Here is a 21,412-nt window from a genome sequence, read left to right as displayed (position 1 = left end):
TCTCACCGCTTCCCCATACATGGGGAAAAAAACTGAACAATATGCTTGTTCTAAAAATGTCTCAAAGCCCTCCCAGGCATTTTTCGTTTTTTTCCATCTACACATTCCACATACGCCCACAATTCAAAGTCAGGCAGCCTTTGGACCAGGCAGCGGCCCGGCTGCTCGCCGTCCTCCAGGACATGTGGAAGATAAGACGGAGAGTCAGCTGTGGTGATATTGTTCTTGCTCAGTAACACTAGCCAGCTGATACTGTCTGCCAACTCCACTGCAGGCTAATCGGCCTCTATTAGCTGAGGCGGTGAAGCCTCTGCTAGGGAAATGAAAGTTTAAAGCACATCCCTCAGGACTTCATTAAAAACAGACCTGTGTCAAATAGGTGCAATTAATTCATTGCATTAGTTTCAACCTGCTTGGAGCGAAAGATGGTTGAAGCGTAATGTATATGACTTAATGAGCGCCAGAGAAATGGGCTGTTTCAAAGTAAATAAAGTAACACTTTAGCGTGGCTGACCCTGTGTGAACTGTTAACGCAGTAAACAACGTGCAAGTGGTGAACTAAATAGGCTCAACCTCAGGAATTATTGGCCATTCTTGAGGATCCCGTCAAAAGGTTTCACCGCAGGAATGCATGAACTTCTGTAACCTATTGTTTTAAAATAATCATCTCCAAAAATGCAATTAATAAATACCAGTCCATCACACCAGTCAAAATATCCCATATTTATGGAACCAGTGTTGGATTGCTAAGGGTGGGGTTTAACTTGTTAGCCGACACTTCAAAAACAAGCAGAGCGGATTCCCGAGACAAAAACAAACTCTTGTCCCGGCTAAGTCTTGTAATAGCATTTTTCACAGAGCAAGGCATTGAGTGCTTCAAACCCTCCACCACTCCTTACAGAAAAAAAAAAAGACCCAGAATAAATGGTCAGTTCCAGAGAGAGAGACAGACAGGGCGGCTAGCACAGGGTCTGCTTTTGCACTTATCCTCACACACATGTAAGCGAAGGGCCGAACCCACAGCCTAACTCAACAAACAGGCTGTGACACAAAGGAAGGGGGGGGGGGGGAGTATCTGTGCGTGTATCTATGTGCACACACATACATGTGCAAAGCCTGACGACGGCGAAAAGAAATACAGAACGAAGTCCCAGGTGATTGTTGGAGAGATAACACATGGTCTCTAGCCAGCGGCCAATTCCTTTTGCCCCAAAGGGAAAGTGCAGATTGATGGCGGCCCTGCTGAAGCTCAGCAGTAGCCTACCATTCGTCTTCTGTGACCTGCAGGGGATACAGCGCTCATCCTGATGCAGCATCAGTAACACTGGGTCAGAGGTCAAAGCCTTAAGGACGACACTGCGGAGGCCTGTAGACAGTTCATCCTCACGGTACTTCAAGAAGACGAAAGGGTACTGATGCATGATGCAGATGTTGGAGTTAGGCTTAACTCCAATCCGGTTACACTTTTATAAGCATATATCTTTGAAAATCTCTTTAGGAGTAACAAAATCAGAAAAACACATTGCTATGTATTGGTATATAGCAAGTGCATTTGATAAAGCATACTAGTTCCTGTAGTCTGAGTAAGGGGAAGAGGTGTGTCAGCTCTACTGTTGCCATAATGACCCAGAAAGAATGTATTTTTACTACTCCACAAGGCCAGACCAATACGCCTCTACAAAAAGCACAGTGATCGCAAACTCCTTTTCAAAGACTGCTAAATAGGCCGCTGCACACACACAGACGCACACGCACGTTTTACTGCAGACACTGACCTGAGTGAATACGCCGTACAAGCCGTCCAGCGTTTGTGAACACGCAGCCGTAATTCTTAGCATTTTGATTCAACATTGTATTTACTGCATCGGGACAACTATAATCAGAAGTAAGTCATCCCAAAAAATGATAGCCTTGAAATAGTTTTCTGTGTTTGTTACTAGCATTCACTGTTTTAGTCTATGTGGAGAAGCACACACAACTGGTAGAAACAGGTTCAAAACTAGCAAAAATTCATAATTGGTCAATGTTGATTTCCCTGATCTCTGACGTATTCCAGCTGTTTCTGTGTAAGGAACACTTAAATCCAGGCCTCACTAATCCTCCCACTACTTCTCTGTTTTTTTCTACTCCTTTAACTGACTCTCTGGACACAGACATGTAAATACAACAATCTTTATGGACTTGACTTGGAAGGACTGACCTCAGAAAACCAGACCAAACTGCAAATCTGGAGTGGACTTGAAAGGCATGTCGTCTTTAAGTACATTTGCTTGTCATTTTTAATAGCTTGGTCAACATGACATTAATTCAAACTACTCCTTACACAAAAGCCAAGTAGAAAAATGAAATGTATACGATGCACTACTAAATGATCAAAAGAGTTGCACAAGACGAGTTGCACAAGTTAAGAACTTTACGGATTCAGTTGTAATGTACACGTGGTGCGTTGTCTTCATTAACAGCAAGCCTTTGTTGTGTAAATCCCATCGATCAGACCTTCATCAGACACGGCAGTTGTGCAGGAACTCATCCTCCTCTTACTACTCTCCTCTCTCCGCATTGGTTCTCAGAGTGCCGTCAGTTAAAGTCCTGCTGGCTAAATATAAGCCTGGCCTGACCACGACAACAGTACAATTAAATTAAGTTTGTCTCATCAAATTAGATAACAAGCAAGCTCTGTCATGGGTTAGCTTTCAGATGCTCAGGTCACGTGGCTTACTCACTCACTCACGCCACACAATTGCCAATTACGCTGAGAATTGGAGGCTGCAGTAGTAAGCCTCGGGAGAAAGTTTGCACATGTGTGTGTGTGCGTGACCTCCCAGCAGCTATCTGCCACTTGTTGGCCTTTCAGACTTGACTGCTTCCCCCCTCCGAATGACAGACAGGGTGGAGTCAGCGGTGCACAGTTATGTACATTTGGGCCCACAGCAATTATTATCTGGCACTATTGACAATGTTGATTCATGAACTATTATGACATGCCCTCATGCAACTTTAAAACAAAAAAACCTTTGGTTACTGCAAAATGTGGGAATCATTTGAATCTATGAATAATCATTGGTTGTGTCCTAGCACACACACATACACACCCCTGCAGAACACACACGACAATCTACATTCTTTAAACACTCAAATTCGGTAAAGAATCACACCCACCCACACAGAGGGCAACACACTCAATGCCTGAAATGCTTAATACCAGGAAAAGTTATGAAAGGTTAAACATATACTCGGCTGGAATTTCTCGGACGGAGGCAATAAGGACGACGGAGAGGGGGGGGGGATACGAGGAATGAAGACCAGGCTTCTGAGATTCAACAACTGAGCTCCAACTGTCATCATGAGGCCGGTCGCACACATGTTACGGGACCACAGCCATGAGCATCAACTGCAGACTGCAGAGGCCTGTGACCTCTATTTCAAGAATGTTGTGAGTAACAGCAATGAGACGTGACGTGTGCATGTGTGTTGTATTAGATTACAGGTCAGCTTAAAGTTGTATCCATGCCATTGTTCCTCCCCGAGCGCCTGGGATTCCACGAGTAACACTGTGTAAAAAAAGGGTTATTCAAAATCTTTAGGGTGTGTTGACAAGCAGCACAACTCTGCTTAGTACAGTGACAAAGGGGAGTATTTCATCAAAGTATTCATAAGCCAAATACTGTACACAGATCGCTACAGATTATCAAGGTTTACTAGCTGCCCTAGTGTTAGGGAGGTCATTTTGGATAAAGCTAATCACCCATGTTACATGGCCATGAATTAACGTAACTCAAATTTCAGAGCTAAGTTAGATGCAACTGGTTCAGAAAATCTCCAGCTGCAGTCTAGAGCCCTCTCTGAACTCCATATCGGTGAAAACATCTGGTGTGTTAGTGGTCTAGTGCCAGAGAAAACATTACAGTCATTACTTCAGACCACATACATGCATTGGTACACAGGAATGGACACAAGGATGCAATCTCCTTGGATAGTCAGTCCTACCTGACTATGAAAGCAGGTTTCAGGTAAAAAAAAAAAAAAAGATGTGTTTTAGTTATCTCTTCATAATTACAGACGAATACAAAGAATATGAGAGAAAGGCTGAAGGGTACTCAGACGCCATGTGGACTAACACTAACCTGCTCAGTAAAACCTGCAACCGTGCTATGATCAAGTCACAAATCAAAGACAAAATCATCAAAAGAGGTGAGGCGCTAGTTCTTCATGGCAGTCTCAACCTTTGATTGTGTTATTTCATGGCTGAGGTGCATACATTCATATTCATTTATATTCAATCACAATTTATCATACATGCACTCAGTTACAACTCCATCTATCTCGCTCTATTTCTCTCTCAAATCTGCGTGGCTTTGAATGCACACGTAGCTCTCACATATATGCAGCAACAGGAACTGCATGAAAAACAGCTTGGATGTTTATCGAGATGATTTGCAACGTTTGACTTACAGACATTAGTTAGTAACAGTTTGTTAAATGCAGAAAGAGACTCCCCACTTTGTCAGTTATGCCTTAGGAGCTTTAAATACAGTCCTGACTTGCCCTGCCGTCTTTCTGGCTATACAGGTACACTTCGAATAGCACACTTGGAAAAGTCTCTGGAGAGCAGCAACAGCAGCATAGCTTGCCTAAAACTGTATGCTTGCTTGGAGCACACAGGCACAACACATGTTCTGGTATGTGAGCTAACTTAGGTTTTAGATCTAAAAAAAGCCTGGCTTCAGCCCCACAATAAAAAAGAAAGAAAAAAAAAAACGTACATAGTTTTATTTTATTCCTTCCCTCCTGTATTCTACAGGGACACCTAAGGGAAAGAGGAGGGGGGGGCAACTTGGCCTTGTTCTTTTAAAAAGGCTGGGACAACCTGCTATGCTGTGTGCCTGTTTGTTGTGTGTAGGCGTGCCCTCCAGCAGTGATGGGGATTTGGAAACCCCTCTCATCATGGTGAAGTTGATAGGTCACACAGCACATTCCAGACATTTTCTGTCTGTTTGTTTTCCACCAGGAAGGCTCACAATGCAGCCTGCTGCTGTTACAAAGGGCTCTGTTTGTCTCTGATCTGCACATCACACCTGAGGAAGCCTCGACATGGATTCAAAACTTGTTCATGGTCTTCTCAGATATCTCCTAAAAAATAGTCAGAGCAATGTGAATGGGCATCACTCTTGGCAACAGACATTACACATTTCCTGGCAAATAAAAAGTTAAGTAAAAGGAGCAAGAATGAACCAACTGGGTTTCTCAAAAAGCTCCCCTTCGTAGTGCTTCCTATTCACTTTCACTGATGCTGCATGTTGGTCAGCTGTTGATGGAGCTCAGTTCAGAGACTGCGCGGTCCCGTCGTACTGTGCAGGCTGACCTCTGCTAGCACCCGGGCCAGAGAAGGTTAAGAGAAGCTAATAGGTGATGATGCCACTGACCAGAACATATTTACTTTTCACCACCTCTCTGGAATGAATTATCAGCGCTTATTTTAATTAAACACTGCCAGCTCCTGTCATTGGCAGCCTGTTTAACTGGGATTCTAAACAGCACCATCATCAACACTCCCTGTCAAGGCACAGCAGATCATTTGATAGAGAATCAAGAGCTTCTGTGATGCCTCTTGAGTTGTTTTCCCCATTTGCGGCCTTTTTTATAAACCTGAGGTATTGTGTGAATAGGGAGTCAATACAAAAGGAAGTAAAACCAGTAGGAGCAGCTTGATGGTTTAAGAGGTTGTAATATTATCACTAAATCTTTTATTATGACATGAACAGTACAGGAAGACACAACACCAGCTCTGCCATATGACACTCTTTTGCGAGAGTCAAGGCAATGTAGGCCTATTCCATTAATGCCACAGAGTGAATGTGGGAAAGGGCATACGGGCGTGCTTCCAGTGTGGCTCGGCTGTTTGGCAAAGTGTAACATGGTTCATCGCTAAACGCAAAAATTAAATATTACATTTAGAAAAGTTGAGATCGAGGAAAGAAATGAGAAATGTAAAGAAGGACTCAATTTAGTTTTACCTTGGGCTCTAAAAAACTTTGAGTAAGAGTATAAAGGCTCTCTGAACAGCTCACTGACCTTATACCCTCAGTCAGCACCTTGAAAAGACTGCTGTACAATTCTTTATCTTTTGGAGGTGTGTAATTCACAGCATTTAGAGAGAATTCAGCTATCTGTGGAGGACTCTGACTGTGTGGTTTACTGTGATTGGATCAGAGTGGACAGATTGAGCTCTGGTGTTATGGAGCTTTTTTTTCTTGCTATATTCAAGAGCATTGTCTTTCGATTTGAGACTCATTGATTTCAGATTTTTAAATGCTTTCCCTCAAAACCCTATGCTCACACTCAAATAGCCCCTGCTTGCGCTTGGATTTGGTCTGAGTCTGCTTATAATGTATGCTTGCACTCAGATATGTTGTTGCTTGCGAAGATTTCCTGTGCTACAGTCTCAGCCCTCGTCCTCACACTCAGGCTGCTTTTCTGCATTCCTGTCTGCTCTCAGATTTCTCCTCTTCTTTTTACAATAACCCCTGTCATAATTCTCCAACCAATAAAAATGCCAGGTGTTGTCCAATGAATCGATCCAGGTCTTGTTGCAGTTGCCTTCGCAGGTGGTTACCACCTTGGTTTCAGCTAGCATCAGGAAGTTAATGGCTCGCTCTCTGTGTGCCGCTGTTAACAAGCGAGATGACGTGGTTGATTCTAAGCATCCATGTCAGCGTACAACAAAAAAAAAAAATGTAATGGTGTCCTTTAAAATAGTCATTGTATCATTGTAGTCATTGATCTTTTCATTGGTCAAAACTACAGCTAGCATTTTATTGGTTGGGAAATTTTGTCATGGCTATCGCGCAAAAAAGGAAGGAGGAATAATCTGAGAGCAGGAGATATGTTAGTGTGATGACAGGGTTATTATGGAGGGAAAGCATTACAGAATCTGAGCATTAAACCAATGAGTCATCTCATCTCAGACTGAAAGACCATGCTCTTGAATAAAGATAGGAAAAAGCTCCATATGGTGTTAACTGGAGGGGGGCTCCATTACTGGCATCAAACTCTAATGCTAAGCCTCTGTCTCTATCAGATGGGCACAGAGAGGGTGAGGGATGAAAGACACACACTCACTGGTAGGAGAATGGACAGCAAAGAATTTACACCAGAAAGCTAATGGAGGCAGAACATAAAGCCTTACTGGGCAGAAGAATGCAGCGCATAGAGCAGAGTGGATTCTGCAATGTGTCCTTGAAGTGGGACATGCAGCTTTGTTTGGTCAGCAGATCTCCCTGCGTCAGTGCCCGCTGCACTGCACTGCTCTCCACTGCATCTGACACCTCTCTTGCAGCAAGGACACATACGCTGTCACCATAGGGCATAGTACCTGGCATGCATTGTGACAACAAAAAATAATTCTGAAACAGGAAATATTTGAAAAGTTGTGCGAAATGGTGCTCACCCCTTTATTCATTTAAAAAGCAATCTCTGGTTGAGTGCTACCGCATGCACCTTCTGGACAATCACATGGTTGGTCTCTCTGTAGCAGGATGGACAGTATGGTGGCCTGGCAGGAGGCTGGCACTATCTTTCTACTGCTGTCTTATCAAAGGGCCGAGTCTCTGGCTGGCTTTAAAAAGACAAACTTCCTGGTTCTGTACAGCCATCTGATTTTAAAAAGGTCAAGGGAACTCAACTGCAGGAGACTTATGACAACAGAAAATGCAGAGAGACATACAGTATTATACAGTAGGAGCCAAGTATTGGGTGTTGGCTAATGCAAAGACAGAGTCTACGATCTGGGGCTTTGATAGAATACTGACGGAAGCTTTGATAAAGTGTTTAGTCAGCAGTGATTTTGGAGGAACCAGCTGAAGGATTGTTAGCTACCCATTTAGCCAGCATGCATTTTCAGCGCTTGATGTCCTTAAAGATTATGGCGCTGCATTTATCTATGAAATATTGGAACAAATGATGTGCAGTTGATTTAGCTTTCTTTCAGCTAGCCGTCTTTGACCGTAAACACAGGTCCATGTCCGACCAGAGTCCGATTCAATGTACTAGATGTCGATCGAGCTTCACTGATAGTAAGTGTAGGATACTCTTTCACTGGCACTTTTACCTTTTGTTCTTTCCTACACAGTACATTGGGAAATGCTGCTGTTTGTCACTGGTGACTGTCGGAGTGTGGCAGTGTAATCAAATTGTGCAGCGATTTGTGCGACAGCAATAAAACGCTATATGCGATAAACACTGCTGAAATAGCACCAGCAAGTCACTTTATGGTTGAGTCAATTGAGAGCGAATGGAATGTCATATTTTTGGCATGCCCACAGAGAGGAAAACTTTTTGTATTTCAAGTTTCAGAACAAACTTTAAAAACCCTGTGAGCCCAACAACCTTTACGATCACGATAACGTCATTTGTCAAATAAAAATATGGTGGCAAATATTTACTGCTTCGAAAATAAGATGCATTCTGTTGCGTGAAAACCTTTGGGTTTGCTGACAAGATTGTGGCATTATTAAATACTTAATGGGTTAAAACAATAGATCAATTGATAATAATAACCAATATTGAAAACCTTAAATTCCAGTGAGAAATGCCACAGGGATACCAAAAGAAATATCACTCTGTAGACTCATCCACAATAAATAAACAAAGAGAGAACAGACATATTTCTACATATTCCAATCCCATTCTATTAAATATTCATGGCTCCCATAACGACAGAGACAGGATGTCGAAGAGCACTCTAAAGAAAACAAACAGGCAGGACCCAGAGCCCCAAAAAAGTAGTGGAACCGCCAGGACAATACCTGGTGATGTGGATAATTGTGGCTAAAATGAAACAGCTCTGTGGTTCGAAGGGAGCACTTTAACAATCCACAAGCAAAAAGTAAATGGACCAAACACGCACACACTTCCATGTGCACGGACTCTCGTATACAGGCAGAAGCATACGAGAGCAGCACAAGAATCTGAAGCTCTGCTCTGTTCTGAGGCACAACCTTGAAATATTTATGACCCTCCCCGTTCTATCCTCCACTGTGGCAGGGGCACGGCATAGCTGCCTCTTTATCTCCGAACTGGACTTTACAGCAGCCACAGCAGCCAGCTAGCTCGCTCGCTCCAAGACTCAACATTCTTCTCTTTTGGATCCTATTACAGAGCTACCCAGCAGCCAAAGTACAAAGTCCCTTCAGTAATCGTCCTAAATCCTGCATGTTCTCAAAGCTCTTAATACAGAATGTGATTCTACATTCATCAAATGCTTGGTTTTGCATAACAATGGCCTGAACTCACAGGGTGAGCCCAGTGGATGTGCTTTCTTCATTGAGTTGGTGGTGGGAGTAAGACACCACAGAGAGGAATGAGTCAGGACCAGAAAGCCGTGGTTCTCTGCACTGTGTGGTGTCTCCTCAATAAACTCTGTAGTCCAACTCGCTTGGGTTTCCTGTACACTCATACTTTCCAAAAAGAGGTTTCATGAAACTCCGGCCACCAAAGCTATCCGCTAACCCCACCTTGTACACAGGTCTATGACCGTGGCCTGATTGTATAACAGGCCAATATAATTGTTACTTAAGGATCTGGGTAAAATATGTCATTAATGTTCATGCATGTTGGGAATTGGACTATACAGTAAATGGCATATCAATAAATGGATGGGGAATTCTGTTTCACTTATTGTGGTATGAGTTACAAAATGAGATGAGGCTAAAGGTCCTGTAGTCGTAGAAGTCTCAGACAGCTGCCAACTTGTTATGCAAAAATGATCAGCAGCGGAAATGGCGAAGCTGGGAGCCTCGGGTCATATAAACGTGGATCTACTGTTAACTACAACTAATGAGAAACTCATACCAACGTATATGAAAAATCATCATGTGTCAAATTGAAAAGGTTTCACACAACGACAACTTACTGTTTTTTTCTGACTCATTTTGTTTTTGCTTCCTCTTTCTGACACACATTAACTTTTAGATTTGATTTAACCTCTCTGCCGGTCTAATTCACATGGTGTATTGCAGTCTTGTAATTTCAGATTAGGGAGAAATTAAGAGCGCTTGTTTGGTGAAACAGCTCTCCCTGCAAATACAAGTAGTGCAGACCATCACCATCTCGTTACCACCAGCACCTGACAGACCTCTTTACCTCCAAGTGTACGTCGCGTAAAGTTTCACCTTATCTAAGTGATTAGTTGAGGTGGAACTGAAATGATTTCCATGGGGAACTTGGGTAATTGCACAAGCAGATACTAGGATATAGATTAAGAAGAGTAAGAACAAATGAAAACAGTGTCTACCATTAAACAAACTGTCCGGATAATCTCACTTACAATAAAGACGATTCTCATGATGCATTTGCAGAAGATTTGTCAAACAAAGTAGCCACATTTATGCTGCTGGATCTTCTTTCAAACACCTCAAACCTGCAGCAAATCATTTTCTTTCTATGAAAATAAACAACCATAAACAAGCCAGGCACCACTTAAACTACCCCAAAAGAACCTGCACTGCTCCTCTGTAAATGTTTGCTGAATGGGAGCAGGCAAAACAAGAGCAATGACCAACCAGGGGTTTGGCAGTTTCCCAGCAAACACCAGCACTGGACTAAAAATGACTTTGTAATCAGAGGGTTTAGAGAGCAAACAAAGGAGGAGGGAAGAAAACCCAGGGAATGGAAAAGAGTGAGTCTATGAATTACTCAGCAGACACATCTCTCCCTCTTTACTCTCTGCAGGAGATAATGGGGATCATCCATCTTCTTGCCCTCCTTTACGCCCCATCTTTTGACCACTCATATGCATCCAGGTCAGCTGAGAGAAACCACATGTCCTCTCCAATAACTGTGATGTGTAGAATTTGGTAGGAGGGGATTTTAGTATAGTGGCAATTTTTTGGGGAAAAGCAAATGTTAAATGGGCAGCATTTAAATAGTGCTTTTCTACCTTAGCGCATAACAATTTGCAAGGCCCAAGCAACTTGGGGTTCAGTGTCTTGCTCAAGGACACTTCGACAAGCAGACAGGAGGAGCCAGGGATCAAACTGCCAACCTTGTGATCAATGACCAACCGCTCTCCCTCCTGAACCACACCAACTGGAAATTGTCTTACAAAGCAGAATTACCAAGCCAGCTGGATAACCGATTAAAGGTGTAAAAAAAAGCACACTTTCTCAATCAGCTTCTACTGAGTGGGAGAGTTCGACATGAATACACAATTTAAAGTTTTGGTTGCTTGACATGAGAGATTTCTGCATTGTGGGCGGAGCTGAAATAGAAAGAGGTGATGTCACACACATGTCTGAGCACCAATCAGGAGTTGGCAACACCTGATTCAAAATCTGATGACAGTTGGTGGGCCGTTTGGTTACTGTCAATTAATTCTGATCAAACCACACCCGCATGGTCCCGATGAAGCAGATTGGCTACATTTTTAACACTTGAAGGAATGTTCCAAATTTGGGGAAATACAAAAATCTGCTTTCTGTCCAAGAATTGAATTAGAAGATTGACATCACTCATACACTGTGCCCAGTACAGCAGATATGTTTGCTTAGTGTGGCACAAAGACTGGAAACATGTGGGGGAAAAGCTAGCCTTGCTCTGCACAAAGGAGTCAACGTTAAACTACTTGCACCTCTAAAAGCTCACTAATTATTATGCTATATTTTGTTTAATCCGTACAAAACCCGAAGTGAGCCGAAGAAAGCTAGCAAAGCACATTTCCCATAATGTCAAACCATTGCTTGAATAAATAATGCCTTTTTACTTTGATTGTTGCTTCTTTGGTTATGAATATTTAATGTTATGGAGGAATAGTAAAGATTCAAAGCAGAACTTTAAACCTAGAAAAGCTCTTTTACTTACATTAAGTCCATTTTCCACATTTAAAGCGATTTCAGGTTTAAATCAGTGAAGGTATCCAGATTATTTAGTAATCCTGCTTCACGAGGCAGGCCTCAAGCGTCCACAGCAAAGTGCTTTTCATATTATTGAACACAGACACACTGAATAAAAGAGATGCATTGAGTGAAGGTGCAAATAAAAAACACAAATGCACATTTTAAGTGACATAACTTGGCCTGCATGTACAGGTTATAACAAATGGGTTCTCATTACCATCACAACTCATCTAGCGACAGCAGAGTGAAGTAATCTAAACATTTTAAGACACGTGTTTACTCCGAAATAAAACCAGAGCAGGATAAATTGAAAATAAATGCATCTCTAGAGGAAGCAGCACGTATTATAACCACAATAAGAGTGCACAGATTTGTTGATTTCACTCATCAGCAGCCCAAAACTGCTGACGCTGGAATATAAACTAGCTGAGCTGCTGGATCGTCTCAAACTCAAGTTATTCCAATGGCTGCTGCTGCTTAAACAGCTAAAGTAAACATACATGACACATCTATTCAACTTCATGAATAATACAGGGTTCCTGCACACTGACACACACCTACTGGCACTCTCAAGCCGGGAGATGTGTCACTTAGGGTGACGCAGACATGCCTGGCTTTAAATCCCTAAAAGCCGAAGCTCAGTGAGACGGATTGAAAACCTGCGGGATCCACAGGCTCTCATCTCCTTCCAATAAAACGAGTCGTCTATTCTTTCAGGGAGACAGGATGTAACGGGGAGGCAACCAAAGGGCACCATCGCGAGGTGAAGAGTTCACAGCAGCGTACGGGGATGGGATTTAACAGAGAGAAAGGGAGGTTGATTTCATTTTACCCCGAAAGAGAAGGACTTTTTTTCTTCTTTGATCGGGGAGAAAATGGAGGAAATGTGGAGTTGGGGAGTCATGGAACGAGGCAGTGAAGGTGAGAGACAATATATCAGCGGAAGAAAACTCACGACGGAGAAGCAGAAGACAACAGAGTCGGGGAGATACGGCTATCAGAGCTCCAACATGGCAGGATGTGGCAGCATGTGAGGATGTGGAGAGCAGGAAGAGGAAACTGGACAGATATAGATTTATTTGGTTGCCGCTCCTGAAAACATGTCTATCCCATTAGGGGCCTCAGTGGCAGTTAATGTGCTTATCAAAGCGTGCACCTTTGGTCTATTCCTAACCCTGGTGTGGGGGCTACTGCACACAGCTAACACGGAGAAAGAATGAGAGAACATTTTTTCTCCAGGGTTGGCAAGAAATACAGGGTCACACCCTGGGGGTCAAATCTCAAATCTAATCAGATCAGTAATTATGATTTGTATCACAGCTCAGCAGATTTGACCATGTGAGTACCGCTCATATAAAAGGAGCAGTTAAATAATGAGTCTCATCTAACAAACAAAGAAGCTTTGTGACAAACAATCACGCTTTTCATTATTGACTGTACAGCGCTGAGAGACTACACAAAAATGTAAAGTCAAAGTAGACATGTTTAATACATTTAGCTACATAAGCGCTACACCCAGTAGAAGTGTCAGTGACATTTGTCCTTAAAGCAGATGTGAAGGGAAGTGATTAGGTAATAAATCATATCAGTAAACATTCAGGACTTTGTACAGGCACATGTTATGATGTCTGGTTATTATTAGCAGCAGGTAAGTATGATACTTAAGGGACATGTTTGAATGGACCGTTCTGTTTCTTACATAAATAAGTGGAGCAAGTCCAACCATAAGTACTAAGTTATGCTCAGCATAGAGGTACGCACGCAAACAAGTGTACAGGTGAGCAATACCAGCAACATTCCTCGAAAAACTTCATAAGAATCCTAATATTCATTCACATTAAAACCTAAAGCCTATAAAGCAAAGCAACATTCTTCCCTCAGAGAAACCTTTATAGGTCACCGGTTAACACAAGATGAGAATGGCCGTTGGTAATATGTGGATTAGTATTAGTTACCAATTAGTTAATTACTTAACTTCCCTATTTTATTAACTTCAAATAAGGACAAACGCAACTTCTGTGAAAAACAGAGCCATAACAGCAGCATGGGTGTGTCAGCTGACTCCGCTCAGATAGCCATCTGATCAAATATGGTATTTGGAGTCTAATCTAGTTCCAGGACAATAGGAACATCTGGTCTTCATTAGAGGTGAAAAGCCAAACAGAGCCACCTCTTAACTAGTGTGTTTAGTTTAGAGACCTCCCTGGGCTGCAGTAGGTAACAAACTCGAGGAGAAAACTACAGCAGAAGTTCAGTTTTGGGTATGAGTGATAAGAGCAGAGAGGCTTTGGTGATGCTGGCAATGTTTTCAAACATGAGCCACAAAGCCAAGAGAAAGGGCGGTGGTTCTGATAGCTGTCATGTGCATGAACCATGTTTAAAGCCCCCTCTGGGATAAAAAAAAAACAGGATCCAGTGGCCACACGGTGCGGTAGTTTGTGTACATGTTGTTGTCAACTTACCCTCAGAGAGCTCCAGCTCCAGCTCCGCCAGCTTCTCCCGGACCTCCGCCGGTAGGGTCATAGCGACAGCCGGCGTGGGCTCCAACATCATCGTAAGCAGCCCGGTTGAGGTTCTCTCAGCCATGGTAAAAAAAAAATGTCAAAAAGCACGGATAGGTCCAGCGAGTCGCCGGTGATGAGGACAATGCAACAACACAATAATAATAATAACAACAACCCCTCCTCACTTGGTTTCGGCTACCGAGGGCAAAACAGGGTGTTGGTGCTCGTCTCGCTGCAACGTCGTACAGATGTGTGAGAAACGTCTCCTACGTGCATGACACGGCCAGCTGTGCGGCTAGCGGACACACCTGGCTGCGTGTTTCCATGTAGTGTGGTAGGACGGGGGACACTGCCAGTGTCTCCGTGTCCGCTGTCCGTGCCTCGGCGCTGACGGCGTCCTGGCTGATCGGCAGGCTGCTGCTTCACTTCAACTGTGGAGGGAACTCATTCAACTCCTCGCTCGCTTCCCACGGCGCAGTCGCCATTGCATCATAGCAACAGCGGCCCCGATCGTGCGCGTTCACGAGCCCCCGCTTGTGTGCTTGTCTCCTCGTGTAACTTGCCTGCCTCCTATTGTCGCAATCACAATGCTGCATGACACGGAAGTATTGGAGGCTATAATTGAAAATGTGTGGTGTATTTTTGTTGTTGTTGTTGTATTTGGTATTTTCTTGGATGTCTTTATATGCCATACTATATTATGTTCACATGTTATATTGTTTTACAACATTATATACATTATATTTATATATTTATACAGAGAATCACTACTATACTACTAGTCATTACACAACTGTCACATAGTGATTTTGTACTGCTCTTGTGTAGTTTATATGTTCACTTCTATTCGTGTTTGAGTTTATCTTAACTGATAATCGGAACTACTCCTGAACTAAAATGAAGCGACACTGAACATCATGTGACATCAACATATTGGTCATTATATTTCAATCAATGGTCTTTAACTTCATTTTAATTTCGCAAACAGAAATAACCAAACCCCAAACACACATATATATATATATATATATATATATATATATATACATATATATATATACATATATATATATATATACGTATATATATATATGTATATATATATGTATATATGTATCATTTTGACAACTTTTTATACATTGCACTTTTCTACTGCATGTTTTTCAAAAAGACAAAACCTAGACAAACATTAAAAAATACGATAAATACAAAAAATATATTAAAGGTAACAATAGATATCATAACAGTAATAGATAAAAAAAAAATGTCCTTCAATCAACTAATTATTATCACAATTCTACAAAAGATATTTAGTATTATATTCAGAGATGGGCAGTATTTCTATTACTTGTATTTGAAATACGTATTTCAATTACTTTTGAGTATTTTGTCATTTGTATTTGATAGGGCCGATTAAAAAGCTAACGTAATTTGTAACAAAATACTTTAGAGTGGAGTAATTTTGTATTTAAAATACTCAAAATACTTTCTCCAGAATCAAAAAATAGTTCACGAGTTCAGTCTTCAGATCTTCAAGTTCAACGGATTATCTGTCAAGTTAAATATTGTATCTGAGTGTGACAGATGTCAACTAGCTTGATGTATAACTTATGTCTGGGTCTGGCTACATAGCCTATTGTATATACATGGTGATGGTTATAATATCAAGCTAGCGATCGATGCTAACATGCTAATGACGCTAGCATGCTGTCTAGGCTAGTGCACAGCCAGTTTAGCAAGTTAGCTTATCAGTCGAGTAGCTAGCTATAGGAAGAGGGAGATTGGGAGCTTGTATGTCATATGTGATGAATATTTTCTTGTTGATACAAACCAAAGTTTATGGGCTGTTAAGTCCCATTAATAAAAAAATATATATATACATAATCAAGTTGTTGTCTTTCAATAGCTTTGCTTAGTTACACTGACATTCTTTGACTGTTCTTCCTGTTTGTGGGGTTCACTAGAGCTTTGTGTACATTATAGCCCAAACCTGAATGCTCTGCTATACCAAATTGTGAGTAAACAGAAAATCCAGAAAAAAGTATTTCCTATATTTTAAATACAAAATACATGTATTTTGTTACATTTTCTGGCACCAGTATTTTGTATTTTGTATTTTGTTGTAATACATTTATTTGGGGTATTTTGTATTTTGTATCAAAATACATTTTGATGTATTTTTGCCCATCTCTGATTATATTAAATTAAAAAAGGCACTACAAACCGGTTTTAGCTGCACTGTGTGAGGGAAGAAAATTGCATGAATTGACACTATTGTTATATAAGAAATCACTTTTAAACATGAAATAAATACACATCAAAACAACCTACAAAAACAAAAGTGTAAAAGTGTTTTAAGTTCCTTCAACCAGCAGGTGTCCCTGCATTCACAGTAAAAAAAAAAGGGTTCTTCTGAAGCAAGGAATATGCTATATTAATATGTGGCTGACCGTTTTGAGGGTTTAGTGAAAGTGATGAAGATTAATCCTCTATTGTAAGTAAAGATCTTTCCTTAAAGTATGTTTCAGATCGATGTGGTAGTGCGCTCCAGCATTCCTCTTGTTGTGTTCAAAGATGGCTCCATTCACCTCGGTATGAACATCAACCAGATGTGTTTTCCTGTCAGAACACAAACATCTGTTTAGTCTTAAGGCGTACATGAAAACCGTCTAATGCTAAAGTGTTAAAGAGTGTTTGCCTGTACCTCCTTTGACCTTTGCACAAAGTGTCTGTCAGAGCCTTCAGGTAAATGGAGCGATGGTGTCCTTGCTCCAGTTGACATTCATCTGTCCAGCAGTGACTCCAGAACACATCTGCATCTGTAGGGATGAAAGCACATCTGGACAGCCCATCACAGCCGTCTGTCTCCAGATCCTCATCCCGGTGCTCCGTCCTGGCACGGGGCGGAATCTCTGGGACGCTGTACCTCTGGATGAAGAAGAGTTTGGGCTTGCCAGCCAGCATGGGGCATTCGTCAGCATTGAAAAGACGTCTGACAGCGTTCAGATGTAAACCTGCGCCGTACGCGTCCGTACCCAGGATATGGTTCGCTATACCGCGGCTAATGATGCAGCAGACAAAGCTGTCGCATTCAAGGTTCTCCCTCTGTCCGAATATCCCTCTGAGAACTGAGAGAGTGTCGGCCACACACAGCCATTTGTAGAGGAACACGTTGAAGTGAAGAGCCTTAAATGTCTGCTCCAACATGTCTGAGTGAGTAAAGGAGAGGTGAAACACAATTTAACTTTTTTTCTTGATAATAAGTCTCTCAAAAGATAGATGGAAAAAAACACTATCAGACCAGGGCTGCTACAGACGCAACCCAACGATATTCAGTTTACTATCACATGAAACAACACTCAAATTAAGAGTCATCACATTTGATTCATTGATTGCTGTCAGGCTTTAATGAACATTTCAAAAACCAACACTACCTTTAAGCATTGCATGACCCGTAAGCTTTATCTCGTGACCCTATAGAAAGGCCGACCCCCGGTTTAAAACTAATCTAGCAAATAAAGTAGTTTTAAGTAACTTTATGTACCTTTTGGTGATGATACTTTTGTATTTTTACTTCAGCAGGCTTTTAAATGCATGCCTTTCACTTGTAATGGAGTACTTTTACATTGAAAATATGAGTATATGAATATGTATTCCAGCACTGGACTTATAGGTACAAAGTGTTTTGTGTCTCACCTCCGTCATTACCCACGCAGTCTATGATAACACACACTCCTCTGGGATTAGTGTTAAATCTGTAACAATCCAGTTGACTCTGTAATGCAAAGGAGCAAGCAAACAAGTTTCATAAATGTACTTTACTAATTAAACACACTCATACATATAGGGGGAAAAGCTGTACCAATAATGAGTGAAGACCTTACCTGCTCTCTGTATACAGGCAATGGTATGTTTTCTGTGGCTGGTGACAAAGAGTCATACGGTGTTATGAATATCAAAGTGAAATACAATGAGAGACAAAAGGTATTTTCCTTTATCTCTGGCAATTACACATCTTTTAAAGTTGCTATCGTTTGCTAATACGCAGGCTGTCTTACCGATGTGGCGGGGCTGTGCTTGTCTTGTTTGCTGCAGAGAATGGGAACCATTTGGAGCGGGGAATGGACACTAAAGAGAAGACGTTTTTTCAAAAGCATTAGTTGTATAATAGAGAGAATAAATGTCAAATGTTGACTAAGTTTCATACACTACTTACAGGAGCTCTGTGTCTTTGCTGTAGAGATGAATGTCCTCCAGATGTTACCACTGTGAAAGGTTTGGACGGAAACACAAGTGAATACAAATACAGAACAAAGTATAATTCAAAGTACTTAGTAATTGTTCTTTCACATAAATCCACTTTTTAGAAAGCCAAAAGCCCAAACTTTTAACATTTGGTTTGATAAATACAAAGTTTAGTTCTGAAAATGATGTAAAATGTAATGTGTCCGAAAGAAAAATATATCTGTGAGTCCAACTGAGTCAAGTTAACAGTATTATGGATGTTACACTGGTATCAATGAACAAGATAAGCTTTGTCTGCTTTGGGTTAAATGAAACAGAACATGAGATGTATTTTGTTTTATGCTATACTATATGTAATAAATAATTTTTTTTATACATTTTTTACTTTTGCATTGTCAGAATACAGTCTGGACAATGTATGTTCACTTAGAACACAATGTGTTGTATTGTCAGCTTTTATATTCGGTTTCTGTTCTGTGTAAAACATGTTTTTACTTTCTTTTCTGTGGTTTAGAAACTATATCTTTTCTTTGACACTTCCAAAAAGTCTGTTTTTCTTCTTCATAAGCACCATGGAACATTTCAGTGGTATGAGAGACACACAAATATTCATTTTCAGTTCCAGTTTTCAGCATTTTCCTGTTTCAAATATGTGTAGAATGTTCCATTCTTCACAGGAAACACACAGAATACATGTTACAACACAGTTTTCCTTTTCACATTTTGTCAAGATGGATTTTCTTGTTCCCAAATCACAAACTCTTAATGAAATGTAAAAGGGACATCCTCACCTGGCATCTTGTATGCAGTAACTTTTTTGGCGAGGTCGACCCTGCCAATGTTTTTAAAACATTCTTCTACAAAGTCGACTCTTTCCGGTGAAACTATATCCAGCTTCTCTAGTTCAATGATCACATCCAGGAAACTCTGTCAAAGGAGAGAGGGGAAAGTTGATTCACTCTGTTAGAATGACTGTCGTATGCATATTTGACCTTTTTCTGTAAAGTGATGACCCACCAAAACTCCCCTCCCACACTCACAAGAATGTGAAATTCAGTAAGTGAAAACAAAACTTAATTCATTGTCACCTGTGCTTTTTCCATCTTCTCACGGGGCAACGTGCTGCTCAACAAGTACTTAATATTGTTCAGATCTTCACTGTCCATATCCTCATTTAGATTAGCCATCAATACTCTACAGGGAGGGAAATCACGTTTACGTTATCCTTGGAATGTAACATTAATGACTTTACACACCTCGATAAGGTATACACCTCTCACCTGAATCTTGGCAGAACCCTCCTCTGTTTCAGGGCGTTCTCCACCTCGTCCTTGTTGGTTTTAAACACCTTCCTCAGGATATCGAAACGACTCAATTGCAGCATCAGCTCCGTCAGAAACAGGTGACCCATCTCGTGGCACATCACTTTAGATTTCAGCATGTCCTTCACACACGCCACGCTGTTGTCCGTGTCCAGGATGTCACACAGGTAGAAGAGCCTCCTGCGTTCACAGCTGCTCAGAGCCTCTGCTGTCTGATTGATGGCCTGAAGATGAAGTTGGTCCGGCAGAGCCATCGTCTTTTGTGGAAGAAGAGCGAGGGCTGGTGATCTTTAACAGCAACGAAGACCGATATAGTGATCAACTAATAGCAATTCGCCAAGCGGGACCGGAACGCCTTAAACTGGAGAAGATTAAATACAGTGTTAGTTCCGAATAAATCATTCATTCAAATATAACAATCTGAAAAGATCGATGAACGACGTAACAATACCTCATCCGTCGAAATCTGTCAATAGAGGAACTGAGGAATTTCCGAAAAGTATGACAGAAATTACAATGGATGACGCACTTGAAACGCTTGTGGGGAAGTACCCTACTTTTTTGTAGACCAGATAGAAATGCCCCTTTTCCCTTGATACTTGCGCCGAGATACTGAAAACCATCGATGCATCTGCACTCCTGATTACGCGATAGGTGTAGGATAATAGGCCTACCGTAATTCTTGCAGTTTTTTGAAAAACGCCACAAGCGACAAAGACAACAGATTGAAAGTGAAAGTAAAAAAGGCGGCACTGCTTTGATAATAAATAAATATCCTTAAAGGCACATGCGGCGCTGCAGAACAAAATCCATTTAATGAAAATGTAATAACACTTACAACTACAGACTTGATGGATTACTAACTTATTAAGATGTATAACTGCATATATGATGGCTTACCGAAGAGTGAGAAACCCATATTTTAAACTTTATTACCAAATAGAAAAGATAAACACCAGCAGTGTAATTTTTCACAACCTGGCAACCCAATATTTGTTCGTATTAATGGCTTATTAATGATCTGTACAGTATTAGTAAACCATAAATAAACCCGTTAGATCCAGTTAACCTTTATAAAGGGTGCCATATTAGAAAGTGGCACAAAGTAATATTTTAAAGCAGGCTGTTTTGTAATCTTTATTAACAAATCACAATGGCCTCTGTAATCAAATCACGTTTGGTGGCTGCATAGGAGGGGAAAAAAATAAGTAATTTGTTGTGTCAAAAAATATTTTACTTAATAAATATCATTATTATGATTATTTATCTTTTTAACACCGAAGCAATGCGCTTGAACCCCGATGCTGAGTTTTCCAATAACCTTGAAAGCACCACTTCTGCTACCCCCCCCCTGCAGGTCGCGTGAGCTTTCTGCTTACCAAAGCGCACCGAGTTCCGCTCACTCTGGCCAATCGTGTGGCGCCGTGGTTCAGCACCATTGCGGTGTGGA

At 41.3% G+C, this 21,412-nt stretch overlaps 2 protein-coding genes across 3 annotated transcripts in view; both read right to left on the bottom strand.

Moving 5' to 3' along the window:
• Positions 1-14,833, bottom strand: part of dip2a (disco-interacting protein 2 homolog A) — a 72,371-nt gene extending 57,538 nt beyond the window's left edge. For both annotated transcript variants that reach the window (XM_079170405.1, XM_079170404.1), the window contains exon 1: positions 14,354-14,833. In XM_079170405.1, the coding sequence (XP_079026531.1) occupies positions 14,354-14,477 (124 nt within the window). In that variant the 5' untranslated portion in view covers positions 14,478-14,833. The remainder of the gene's footprint in view (positions 1-14,353) is intronic.
• A 721-nt stretch (positions 14,834-15,554) lies between these two features.
• On the bottom strand, positions 15,555-20,585 carry LOC306703635 (CASP8 and FADD-like apoptosis regulator). Its single transcript, XM_079169647.1, has 10 exons — positions 20,414-20,585; positions 19,921-20,323; positions 19,729-19,834; positions 19,432-19,567; positions 18,612-18,661; positions 18,454-18,523; positions 18,280-18,317; positions 18,092-18,170; positions 17,100-17,604; positions 15,555-17,014 (listed from the first exon to the last, which is right to left on the bottom strand). The coding sequence occupies exons 2-10, from the start codon at positions 20,214-20,216 to the stop codon at positions 16,885-16,887; spliced, it is 1,410 nt and encodes a 469-aa protein (XP_079025773.1). The 5' UTR covers positions 20,217-20,323; positions 20,414-20,585; the 3' UTR covers positions 15,555-16,884.
• Positions 20,586-21,412: the final 827 nt, after the last annotated feature.

Source organism: Pholis gunnellus (assembly GCF_910591455.1).
Source record: "Pholis gunnellus genome assembly, chromosome: 12".
NCBI lineage: Eukaryota > Metazoa > Chordata > Actinopteri > Perciformes > Pholidae > Pholis > Pholis gunnellus.
This window is presented reverse-complemented; position numbering and strand designations above follow the sequence as displayed.

Coding starts and splice junctions, on each gene's coding strand:
- LOC306703635 (XM_079169647.1), bottom strand. CDS start 20,216: ATGGCTCTGCCGGACCAACTTCATCTTCAGGCCATCAATCAGACAGCA. Junction 18,662..19,431: donor TACTGCATACAAGATGCCAG/GTGAGGATGTCC, acceptor AACCTTTCACAG/TGGTAACATCTGGAGGACAT. Junction 18,524..18,611: donor AGCAAAGACACAGAGCTCCT/GTAAGTAGTGTA, acceptor TCTTCTCTTTAG/TGTCCATTCCCCGCTCCAAA.